The sequence below is a fragment of the Cinclus cinclus genome, chromosome 3 (genome assembly GCF_963662255.1).
Source record: "Cinclus cinclus chromosome 3, bCinCin1.1, whole genome shotgun sequence".
NCBI lineage: Eukaryota > Metazoa > Chordata > Aves > Passeriformes > Cinclidae > Cinclus > Cinclus cinclus.
The window spans coordinates 101,249,728-101,263,221 of NC_085048.1; the positions used below are offsets into that span (position 1 = coordinate 101,249,728).

The 13,494-nt window shown below is 37.9% G+C and overlaps 1 protein-coding gene across 1 annotated transcript in view; it reads left to right on the forward strand.

The window, feature by feature from the left end:
- Positions 1-13,494, forward strand: part of MACROD2 (mono-ADP ribosylhydrolase 2) — an 869,266-nt gene that overhangs the window by 261,874 nt on the left and 593,898 nt on the right. Inside the window, exon 5 of the mRNA XM_062489395.1 lies at positions 7,293-7,409. Coding sequence (XP_062345379.1) covers positions 7,293-7,409 — 117 coding nt within the window. The remainder of the gene's footprint in view (positions 1-7,292; positions 7,410-13,494) is intronic.

Below are 13,494 nucleotides of genomic sequence, written 5' to 3' on the forward strand. Positions count from 1 at the left end.
AGCTTTATTTTGAATTATTGTTGATTTCTTTATCCATATGGGCTCTTTGCCAGTTTATGGCAAGGACATTGATTATGTTGGATGTTTCAGCTGCTTTTGCTATGCTTGGCTGTGAACTGCATCTAGATAAGGTTAACCTTCTCTTAAAACAACCAGTAGGTTTTAAAATTTAATTCCCAGTACTTTTCACCATGGCAGGCAATTACTGGTGGCTTGTAATGCTAAATTTATAGGATTTCAGCTAAACAATACTCTAAAATACAGGTTTCCCATGTCTGACTTTACAATAATGTTTACACCTGCCATTGTTATGAGTAGTTTTGCCCCTTGCAGTATCTAATGGAATAATGTTTTTTTATATTTTACTATTAATTTTCATTAAACTTGCTCTGCAGCATGGTTGGTTGGAGCTGGGAAGGTCCCCAGTTGTAATCCTAGCTGCTGGAACACCCCTTGTGCAGCCTCAAAATGTTGATTCTTAAGAAAAGAGGGTAATGCACAGAGAATGTGGATTGACACATTAGGTAATCAGTGGTTTAAGCATCAAGACTTGCAGGACTCATTTTGGTCTTAAATAAGGCATATGCATTAAGAGTTTCTGAAAATAAAAATATTTAAGGAATGCGAGGTTGTGATGAAATGTGAACCCAATTCAGTGAATTAGCCATCTCAAATGGTTCTTCCTTGCTTTTTGTGTTTAAAATAGAGAATTTTAAGGATAAAGTTTAAGTTCATACTTTTAAACGCTGAGATTTTGGCCAGGAAATACTGTATAATTGCTAAGTTTTTAAAATTAATCATGTTGGAGGCCTATAAACCAGTGCATTGATTAAAAATCTTCAGTTCATTAAACTTCCCAGTGACAGAGTCCATCTCAGTAATAAAAACTGCTGTTCCTAGCAGTGGACTGGCATCTGTGTTATAATCTTTTTAAGATCCCCACCTTTGTTCATTAGACCAGCACCTGTTGTCTCTTGATCGGCAGGATTTATTTTGTCTTGACATTATTCTCAGAGGTGCAGTTACAACTTTGGCAGCAGATGATCGCAATGAACTTTTCAGAATTCCTTTACTGGTTTAGCAGAATGAGGCTGGGTTTGTGAGCTGGTTCTTTGATTGTTATGTGGGGGTTCAGTGGTGTTTTTTTGGAGAGTGGTGTTTTTCGTCTTTTTGGGTTTTTTGTGTTTGTTTTCCTTCTGGATTTCGTATACATCCTTGCAATGGGCATTTTTGGAAGGTCCACAGGAAGGGAGGACATGTGAGAGATTGTTCAGGGCACAAAGCAGTTTCCTCTCCTGTCCCCAGCAGCACATCTAATGCAATGATATTATCCTGCTTTTGTGCACTCGTGGCATTTGCCGTGTAGAAGAGCTGCACCACTTCAAGCACAGGTGACTTTCTTGAAAAAGCAAACTTCATTAATTTCCTACTGAAAACAAGAAATGAAAATCTGAAAAAGCACCAGAGAACAGGAATTAGTATGAAAGAAAGACTATATAGATTCTTGAAATGTAGCACAAGAAATGTGCATATGTTGTTTACATCATAGCTTCACTTTATTCAGCCTTGCACACAAGGTCACAAAAGAAATTTGGGCAATATTATACCTGGAGGAGTTTGTATTTTTTGCTGTGGTGTTAGATTACCTTACTCTTTTTTATTACCATCTGTACTGCAAGACTAGTTTTGCTGAGGTTATTTTTTTTTTTGAGCAGCATCCCATGATACCTTTAATTCCGTGTTTCCTGTGCTTTTGCTTCATTTGCAATTTTAAGAGATTTTCTGTGAGAAATAGGTTTGTTTTATATTGTGTACCAGTAAATTAACCAGTTTTTTTACTATATAAGTTTAACCCCTCAATTCTGGAGCATAAATGCAATTGTTTTATAATAAATTAATTAAGAAAGTATTTCACCTATTAGCAGCCTTCAGTGTACAGTGAGAGTGATGGTGTCAAAGATTACATATTTTTATTTAATACTGTCCTTTTGTGTAGGGTTTTTATTTTGCTACCTGACTTTTTTCATGTATTTTAAGCAATTATTTTCAGCTGACTTCTTTGTGCATCCAATGCCATTGACTGCAGTAGCTTTGAAAATGGGTTTTCTTCATTAATGTCTTCTGGTGTATTATTGAGAGAACAAAGTGCTGTCCCTAGTGGCCCCTGAAACTTATGGAAGCATGCAATGAAATAGCTACTATTTTTCATGAAAAAAAATAGAGTCCTACTTTTAATAGCTTTACACAAGCATGGACAACTTGAATTATAGAGATGAATTGAACCTGAAGTTTCTTTAGCCATTTTTTAACCCTCAAAATATAGTTCATGTTTGTAGGTCTTCAAAATTGAGAAGCCCCCTTCATGTGCTTGTGCACCTAAGCATGGTGAAACAAGAAACACAGAAACCCAGTTTTTGTGGGGTCTCCACACATGAAGGCACTGAGTAACAGGATCAGTTTTCAAAAGACAGGTTGACCTGCATTAAGTCTTTGCAGTCATTCAAATGCTGAAGGGCTGTGTGCTATTTCAGAGCGGTTATGGGACCTCAGACTGTGGGGTACCAGTTTGTTGGAATGGAAGGCAGAAAAGAAGAGGGTGTTCTTCCACCAGCCCATGGGTGTTTGTTGCCTCACTGGTGGCCCTGGGCAGGATTCTGTGATCTCAAAAATCCTTCAAAGTAGCTTGGTTTGTAAGCCTGAAACTCATTTCAAGAAGCACAGCACCAATAAGGATAATGAGGAGCCCTCTCTTTAGTACCTTCGACTTGTCAATTATCAGCGTGCAGATCACAGATGGGATTTTTTTCAGTTATGATTGACAGTTTTGTCTGTGAGGTTTTCCCACATCTTTCCCATAGATCTTAAGGGTCAGGTCACTTGTGTATGAAAATGACCCAAAACATATCTATGCGATTTCCCTAAACCTGGACAGGAAGACAGACTGTGGAAATGAGGCACGCAGTGAGGTGAGACAGAGTGAGGGCTTCAAAGTGAAATCACATTTTTTACTGGTTGTAGAACGCAGTGATAAAGCACAATTCCTTATCACTCTCATGTGATGTCAAATCAGATTGGACTGGGTTTTTCAGCCAGTTGCACAATGAACAATGGGATATGGTCTAATGTTTCCCAGATCTGTTTGGAATACTGCAGATGAGCATCTATACAGCAAACTGAAAATGAAAAATACAGATGAAATATCTGAAACCAATATGTCAAGGGTTCTTCACTTTCCTATTAATTTGGCAGCACGCCATTTTTAGCATGTAAATTTCTTCCTCATTACTACAGAATAGCAAAATGTCTTTGACCATCATTTTTCCTTCCTGAGGTTGTTGTCATTATCTGTAATTTCCACTGTTTCCCTGTTAATAATGCTTGCTTCTCTGGACACTGACATTACTAGTTGGTGCACACTTCCAGATAGAAGACTATCTCATGTAACTATTTTGTACATTCCTGTTCCCTGTTTTTTATTTCTTAATTAATGTGGCTAAGACATGTTTTAGCAGAGGCTGAAGAATCACATTTAGATGTGTTAATCTACTCTACCTTTGCAATTACTTTACTTTGTGTTATGCAGAGTGCTTATAATTGGCCATATATAGTGCTTAGGTTTACTTTAGGAATTATCAAACTTAAGTTCTGAAGCATATATATTGGTGGAAACAGAGTATTTCTAGCATGAGTGTCCTGGTTTGAAAGCCAGGTATTTGCTAAGAAAGGCAGAAGTCTCCCTTTGAACTGAAAAATGTGATCCTTCCTCCCTACAAATTATTATGATTTTGAAATTAAGGGAGATCTCAGGTAAAGATATGGGGATAGGAATAACAGTTCTTTACTAGTATAACTAACAAGATAAACAAGAACAACAACAGCTATGAAATTACCCACAAACAGAACAGTGACTCAGTCCCAGTGTTTTTTGGCTGCAGGCACCTTTTCCCTGAGCTGCAGTTCCCGGTGCTGGGGGCGGGCAGGTCCCGCAGAGCTGCAGGAGGGCTGGGGGTGATGGCAGAGCTGTCCCAGGGGGAGAGAGAGAGATGGAGAGAGAGAGCTCTCCGCTCACGGTGTGGGTCCCAGTGCTCAGCAGAGTGCTGGATGGTGGCAGGTTACAGCGAGAAGGCAGCAGGGCAGGGTCCCACAGCAGTGAGGATGGCTCCCGACGCTGGGATGGCAGGGATGGGACAGAGGCAGCGATCGTCCTTCTCGTCCGAACTCCGCCGGGGAAATGGGCCGAGCCAGAGCCTTCTGTCTGCTCTTATGGCTGTTTGGATATCGAGGGGTTTCCCTCTTTCCTCCACTCCCCCTGTCAAGTGGACCTAATCAACAGGTATCTTAGCATGACAATGGGGAAAATTCCACAAAGGGAAAAGGGAAAGAACCAACCCCCAACAATGAGTTATTTAGTTATGAAATAAAAAATGCCTGCATAGACCAGAAGTCATCTCTATTCATGTATTTAGTAAAGTATGGTAGGAAAAAGAAGTTATGAAAATTTTGGGTGGTTTGGTGTTCAGGTTTTGGGCTTTGATTATGTTGGTTGTCTTCTCCCTCTTCCTGGCCCGTCGCTCCCCCCCCCCCCCCCCATTCTTCCATGTCATCAGTCACTCAAGTGTATCAAATGCTAATTTCCTCTTTTCCATCTAAGGCTGTCTGGAGTATTCAATCATTTTCTCTTGTGCCACCTTTATAAGGGAAGTATGCATGTCTACTTGTTCCCTTCTGGCAGATGTCTTCCATTTTCCTTGTCATATGTCAGGATTGGTTGTGATAGAATTGATTTTTCTCTGTTAAGAATTCGATTTTTTTTCAATTATTCTTTCATCCTTAGGGAGCTTCTTTGCTTGTAAAGGCTGGACACAGATGTGTGGAATCAGGTCCAGGAAACTACTGATAGACCATCTATATCGTAGCTATATTTGTATGAAGAGCACCCTTCAACATGAGAGGGGCTCTGGATGGGGAGCTGGGACCTCCTGTGTGATCACAGCTGCTCTGACACATGGAATGCTGATATTGGGTATTTTAACCCATCACAGGTTTAGAGGTGGTAAACCTGTGCTTCCACTTCCCTGGCCGAGGTGATGGTTTCCTTCTGCAGGTCCTGGTGTTTGGCTGTGCTCTGAGCTGTATTTGTTGCTAAAGTGAATGGAGTTTGAGGAAGAAGAGGTGGGTTTATGCAGTCCAGAGAGCAGCTGAGCCCTGCACAGACACTGCTCAAAGGAGAGTGCCAAACTGGTGGGGACAGGAAGGATCTCAGGGGTGGAAATGATTCCTCAGACACCAAGCGAATCCTTGCATCCTTGTCCAGTATTCTTAAGCACTTCTCCCTCTGTAAAGAATCATGGAGAAGGTGCTAGTCCTAAGCATCTGTGCTGTTTTTGTGTTGGTGTCTCAGGAAGGTTGATGAAGATTGTGGTGGTGCTGCTTATGAAAATACACCTGAGGTTTCAATGCATATTGGTTTACTTCTCCTGCTTGGTTTGGAAAAGATTTAGTAATTAGGTTAAAACAATTAAATTGGATATTATGAGCACAGGATAGATTTCAAACATTCTTTCTTCCCCTCAATGTTACAAAATGTTAATCTTGAAGTAGGAACTTGGAGTCTTTTGAGCAGAGATTTTGGGTAAGTTAAAAAAAAAAATTCAGCTGAGGTAGAAAGCTGAGGTATCTTGGGACAGAGAATGTGCCATGTGTTTACAGCTGGTGGCTTGGCATCCATGGTGTTTTCAATAAACAATTCTAGAAAATTTCATTGAAAGTGCAGTATCACATGATTCTGTAGTTATCTTTTTCTAATATAAAGAACTACAGAAAAGCATTTTGAAAATCAGTGACAATGTGTCCAGGATGGGCATGGAGTATTGGAAGGAACTGCTTATCCTATTTTACTGTGTCATCTGAATATGAACTCTGGTATAGAACTCCTCAGAAGGGACAATCAGGTTTCTAACACTTGAGCAGAAGACAATTTCATCCATTTGAAGATGTCATCTGCCTCCCCACTTGGGGATGCCTGACTTCAGGAAATACTCTGAAATACTTCAGCACCTTATAAAACCAGTTATGGCCTGTGGGTAGAAAGGACTGCTGATCTCAGGGTGAGGGAGTTTCCCCTCTCCCTACATTGCAGTGGGCTCTATGTGGTCAGTGGAAGCACTGAGTGCCAGGGTTTCCCAAATGTGAGCCTGTGGAAAGCTATGCAGCTCCTGCTGTGACCAGGTGATGTGGATCTCTTGAAAACTCATCCCCCTTGGCCTTCCAAACATGTTCTGGTTTAATTGCTTCAAACATGCTGCAGGGCACAGCTCTAAGTTTGAACTAGTTAAATCTGAAATAAAATCTGAAATGATTCTTCAACAGTGTTCATACAGACTCTTCCTTTCTTATCTCCATAAATATTTGTTTAGCCTTTATACTTGGGATTATTTTACCTTTTGAGTTGATGTTGTAATTTATGTGAAGATTATTTCTTCTAGTCGAACTCCATAGCTGCTGCTGAATTAGGGATTTACTCTAGTTAATATGTTCATGCATACACTACTTCCTTTATTATTTTATATCCTTTTCCTCAAACTTTTTGCTATAATTACAGTAAATGATTTCTTGGATTGCATGTTGAGAGGGCAGAATTGCTGTGCCAGCAACCTTGTTTTATTCTTTTGCTGGCTTCTGAGGGTAATTAAATCTATGCACTCTACTAATTTTCTTGCATACTTAGCTGCAATTGCAACCTTTAGTATTTATTTTTTAATCAACTCCAAAATATTGCATGAATAATGCAAAATTTTAAAAATCATAAAAAATTTAAAAGCTAAAAAGTAGGTATTTTTTATATTTCAAATTAATAAGTATTATTTTTTGGGATTTTTATATAAGTCATTATTAGCATGGTGACATTAAATGACCTGTACAGTTGTAGAAGTACCAAAAGTATGTTGTAAAAGAGAATTTGGCATTTAGATGGGGATCAAATTTGTTTTCATAATTTCTATTGAGAATTTCTTAGAGCCTTCAATAAGACCCTTTTATAATACTGAAACTTTTATTCTATTTTGCATTTTCTAGATGTTTGCTTTTCAATTATCAGAACTTGGCTAAACATTAAGTTTTTGCAAAACTCATTGACTAATTTTGTCAGAAGAAAAAAATTCTATATATTTAGATATCAACTTACAGATCAGTTGGTCTGGTCTGTGGGTGTATAAATGGGTGGTAAATGTTTATGACTGTGAGAGAAGGCAACATAAAAAACAGATTTAATAAATCCTGGGTTTGTTTTGTAGTGGATGGCTGCATACACCGAGCTGCCGGGCCCTGCTTAGTGGCTGAGTGTCGCGACCTGAGCGGCTGTGAGACTGGACAGGCGAAAATTACCTGTGGATATGACCTACCTGCAAAATGTGAGTCAAGTCTTTCTCAGCTCTCTTGTTTCCAGCATGTGTTGCTAGTGTGCACAGCTCATTTCCCTCTAGTCTTAATTCAACAGGGTATTCATTTTACAAAATTAGCAGTGGAACTTAATTAAGCATGTTCTGTAACAATGTCTTTCCCCTCAAAGCAATTCAGGCTTCTCTAAATGATTATTTCACCTGGGTTATCCGATGGAAACTTACATGGCTTTAAAATATAAAGCATCTTTCATGTTTATTTTTTTGGAAGCTAAAAACCTATCCTTTCATATGCATAATGAAGGATTTGAAATGCTTTATGAAATATGAACAAAATATGCATTATCATATTTAAGTTCCGTGGAGACGGTTTTTGGAAATGTTGCATATTTGATGTTCTTCATGCAGATTCCTTGATTGTGAATACTTTGAGGGCCCAGGAGATCAAAGTGATATATTGCGTTTTCAGCTGCTATGTAGTGTCTGAGTGGCAATTACTGTGAAGGCATCTGCCACACTTTAGCTTTCGACAGAGTGTAGCTCAGTGCTGGAAAGATTTTGCACTTTGAAAGTGGAATTTTCCTCCTATTTCAAATGGGAACATGGTTGTTGACTCTGTTGTGTGGATGTTGAGCTTCTCTTGGAAAACACTAACATGTTGACAGCACATTGGTCAGCCAGTCTATTATGTGAGAATATAAATTAGGAAATCTGTGCAAATTAAGATCTTACAGAATAGTATATTAAGACGTGAAGATACAAATACAATACCAAGAAAGCATTGCAGACTTCATATAGCTGGAATTCAAGATCTCTTTTTTTTTTTCCTGTTTTTCTTTTATTTCTTTTTTTGGGATATGCAGGCTGCAGCAGGAACATGGCTCATTCAAAAATATTTAGATCTCTCTTAACTGTCATGTAAAATCAAATGCTGGCTGCAGTAGCAGGTATCTCTCTAGACTGCTATAGCCCTTAATATCTTAGGTAGATATGAAAATTGTTTTCCTAGCAATTTTTTTGCTCCTTCTATGATGATGATGATGATGAGAGCTTCCAATTATTTCCTTGACAGTGGCATTTTCTGTGTGCAGGAAAACTTTGCTATATTTTATATGTAGTTTTACCACATGGTAATGGTCATTTATGAAAGGCTAATTTGACTGGAGGGCAGGGAAATTGTTGAGGAAGATTCAGTGTGGTAGTTAGGTTGGGTTTGGGTATGGCCCTAATCTTCACCGGATTCCCATAAAAGGGAAATTATTGGATGACACATCATAATTTACTCTGCTGGGGATGTTTAATGTTTAATTCTTCCCCTTTAACTAAAAAGTATCTCTGGAGGGACAGCAAAGCTGCTCATGGGTAGATGCACAATTCCTGCCATGTATTTTAGTGATAGAAATTAAATATGAAGTATCAAGGCAACTGATGTGTATTAGAAAGAGGAAGGGTCATGTCTGAGGTGTTACCTCCCTTTAAATCTTGCAGCAGTTCAGTGGATTATATAACTTAGGTTTGAATAATGGGATCCTGTTTGAAGGCTGTAGGAAAATCTTAGTTCTTCATGTAGGAATAATAAGCAAAACAATTAGAAAACCCATTATCACTTGAAGTTGGAAATAAAACCTGTAACTAGGTATGGGGAAAAGCCAATATTCTTCTTTATCAGTATTCTTAGAAATTGAAATTGCATCAAAGCCACGTCTGTTTGTATTTGATCATGCATTAACATGAGAAGGGGAAAGGATGCCTTTAACTTCAACAAGCCATGGAGACAGAAACATACAATTTTCATGCAGAGGCTAAGAACTAAAAACTCTTGATTTCATTGCTTTTTTCCTTAAAATATATTTGTGTTCTCACCAATTATTGTTTTATTTTTGCCTCTACAAGCTTTAGTTTGTCGGCTCATTCAATATTGTACCTTTTAAACCATTCATCTGAAAGTGATCAAGCAGTCAAGATTGGTTTCATATTTTTGAGAGCTATAAAGCCAGTGGATATCTTTTGTCACTCTCTGTCACTTTGTCTTAATAGTATGACAGTTTAAGTGTGGGAACTGCCTTGCGTTTGACTTTTGTAAGGAAAGCAGCTCTGTGACAGGAGGTCCAGACTCTCCCATCCTGATCTGCTCTGACCTAGGGTTGCGTGCCAGCAATTTGCTGAAGGTTATGGTTGACTGCTAACCTCCAACTTTCACAAGCAGTTTGCTTTTCATTGATCTGTTTGTGGATAGGGGAACAACTACAGTAATCAAGAATTTTTTGACTAGTGAACTATATATTCTATTGTCTCTGTTCTTCTTGTGACTGTAGTTGGACAAACAATTATAGTAAATGTAAAATACATTTCTCAGCATGATGAATTGTTGTGTTTGGGTGGGGTTTTGTTTGCTATTTAACAGATTTCGAAAATCTTGCAATACTGTTTCCTACCCCTGGGAATTTCCCATTTCAAGTTCTTGATCCTGAAATGCTTTGCTTGGAAACAGTTTGCTGAATTCGGCAAAGCTGCTCTGAGACACAGCAGCCTGTGTGTGCTTTATGATGCAGGACTTGGGCTTCAGCAAGTACTCCATCTTAAAAAAGTTTTAGTATTCAAAGATCATGCAGCATATTGCTTTGTTTTTCAAATGACTTGGAGGAAGCTGGGATTAAGTTTGACACTGAAGGAAAGGTGTGCTTAGATAGGTAGTAGCTGGCAAATAAAAGCCACTCTGGCCATCTCCTTTATGATCTATTGTATTTTTATTGAGTATTTTGCTGTATTTACTTAGGTTAAATAAGAACAGGTCTCACAAATAACTTCTTCATAGTGGAAAAACTGAAAAATAGTATCTGTCTGAAAAAAGCAAAGATATAGGATATAAGATGGCTTTCTGTGATTTGTTCTTGGTGCATCTGAGTCAGAAATCAGTTTGTGAAATACACAAGTAACAGCAAATGTTCAGGGAGGGAATGTATACAATAGCTCATAATTTTCCTCAGCTCTATATTGTAATAATGTGAACAGACCAAGATTAACATGACTGTGGCCTGGAGATGTTTCTTAATGAAATTTTCAAGATATACACTTTTTTCTGCCAAAAAGTATTCTGTTTGAAAATAGAAGAGAAGTCAAATTGAGTTTTCTAATTACCAGTTAATGTAACATTCAGTACAGTTTTACAGGAATTAGTGTAATCACCATCTGCCTCCTGTGCTGCAAAAGCCTACACAAAGCCCCCCCAGCAAATGCCAACCAAGTTATTTGCTGAATACATAATTTAGTTGATGTCATCTATTGTTGTTTCTCAGCAAACACCTATGCAGGCACCCAAGTTTCCATAGTGCTCTGGAAGGCTGAAAAAGGCAGCGCCTTTTACTCTGAGATAGTTTCCTTTAATGCTGTCCCAGACCTATCATCAATTATTTAACTTCTGTACTTCATGTTGTTGTTCCTTTTAAAGAGCAGTTCATTCTAAATATTGTACAGCTGATCTTCAAACGTTGAGCAGTACTCTGATACTGACATGCTTTAAATAACAGATGAACAGTATCTGTTTAAAGCTCTACAAATGTTTGTTTTCTCTCTCATTTGATTAATAGTCTCAGTTGGCTCTACTGGCAGAAAATGGTCTGGATGTAAATTGTGTTTACGGCTGGAATGAGGGGTCCATAACAGCTTTGTGGATTGTTATCTGCTTGCAGAGGTTCACTGTATAAAAGGAGCCTGTCTGGACACATTAGAAAATAGAATCCCATTCTGTCTGGTATTTGACAGGCCTAAAAACTATTGAAAATCAGCACAGGTATGTGGTATCCTGACCTAGGCAGGAGAGGACTCCCAAATTAACTTTTTTTCTATTGTTACTAAGTCTAGTAACAATATCTTTCTTTTTCTGAAAAATATCTGATAATAAAACTCCTAAACCTAGGGAAATAAAATCTTACTACCTCTAATACAGGATAGAACCAACCATCAGTAAATCTGAAAGGTGGACTTTTGAGGGAGAGACCTTGCTAGGCAGTTTCTAGTACAATGGTTTATGTTCATAATAAATCTATAATATTTAGAATATTTTTTCTGTTTGCTTGACATTTTCAGTACTTTAAGCACTGTCCCTGAGTAAATAGCATATATAGCAAGTCTTCTGGTCCAAGATCAGCCTGGTGTAATATCGTGAATGTGCTCTGAGACAGTTCCTGCTGTGAAATAAGAAGTTTGGAGAAGTGCTAGTATTAAACGCAGTTGGAAGAATCAGCTTTTAAATTTGTTTAATCAGATTAAAAATTGGAGATTAAAAAGTAGAGATTAAAAAGTGTGCTTCTGTTATGTAGACATAACTTCCAGTCTTTAAAAGATGAATATTTGCAGGGTATTATTTTAAAGTAAGGCTGTAATGGTACTGATTTTTAAATCTCTCCTAATTTTCTTGGAGGTAAGTTTGCAGAGCTGTAATGTAAAGGCAGATTTATGCAGAAATGGAACTCCAAAACTCTACTGCACTACAAAATTGACCAGTTGGAAGTCTGGAGCATAAAGTTCAAGGAGATTTTTCAGATTTCCAGGATTCCACAAAGAAATTTGTTTACTTATTTTTATCACCTTGTTTGTAAAATAATACATAAGGTTTTTGTCAAATTATTCTAAATTTCTCATGTGTGAGGGTTGAAGAATTGCTTTCCTCTGTATGGTTTTGATGGTTGTTTAGTTTGCTACCTCCCTGTTTATTCTGGTAAAAGTTAAGTCTGGGAATTGAAGAATATGTCTGGAAATTGGAAAGGATGGTGTAAAAGTGAATGGTACGTGGACAAGACAGGATTACTTAGAGAATACTAATTTAGCTACTAACTCTCATGTGGTCAAGATCCTTGATCATCTCCCACAATTGATGCATAATTAACTGAAGTTTGATGAAACTTCACTTAAAAAGGTACAGCCTAAGGTGACACAATCATTAATGGCATATAAACACATAAAGGTTAGGATAGTTTTCCATCAGGGATGTATTTCTACTCTTTATCTTAGTTGAGGAGCCTCATGTTATTGTCAGCCATGTTCCCAAACTACATGACACCTCCTGGGAAGGCAGCATATAGCTGGAAAAACTCAGGGATCTCCTGAAGTAGCATTGAGCTATAGCAGCTCTTTGTCATCCCTTTAAATCATTATCATTGCTGATACATTAAAAAAAAAAGAAATTTAAGCAAAGTTAGTTATTACTAATCTAAACTCCAAGACCTCTTTTTCTTGAGAGATATTTTTCTTTTCCAAATTCCTTTGGGAAGGGCTTTCTTTATAGCTAACAAAACCACTTTCTACATATTTATGTGTTTTTCTTCTGAGTGGTTTCTGGGTTACAAAGGTTTTTGGTTTTTTTTATATGATCATATTATGTATTTTATGACCATTTTGAAAGTAAGTGAAGTCATATCTTTATTGTGTTGTAGTTTGATATAATTGGCTCCAGTCATCTTAATGACCTGCTGTACATACCATGAACACACATACATGCCTATGTTGTGAATGTGTTGGAAGGAAAGTATTTATGATTACTTCTTTGGTCCTAAAATCTCCTTAGGTTTTTGAGAGAGTTTTATTGTAAAGCTTTACTGCTTGTCTATTCCTTAGGTACACCCCCACACCCCACATACATATGAAAAGAGATAAGTTAGGACTCCTGGGGATGGTGGGAAATGCATTTATCAACTTCAGCTAAACAAATTCAAACATCTTCTCTTCCAAGTCTGTGCAGGGTCTCTCATCAGTTTGGGAGGAAAAGGGACAAGTGCTGTAGCTACCAGAGGTTATGAATCAACAAGAATCTTCCATCACAAGAGTATATGGTCTGTGTCTTTGGATTTGAGCCTAGCTCATGACATTTTTTTAATGGATAGATTCTTTAAAGTTTAATTTGTGAATGGACCCAAGCATGTGTTTGGCAGTGTTCTCTGCAGTGTCACACTGTGGTTAACTCATGGCACACTCTGCTTGAAGCTGTCCTTTCACATCTAATTGTTTGGTTACAAATGCATGTGTTGTGGCTAAAGGAAATGTCTTACTATCGATCCTCACTGCTGAATCTAAGTCCTCCTCTTCTGGGCATTGCTTGTCT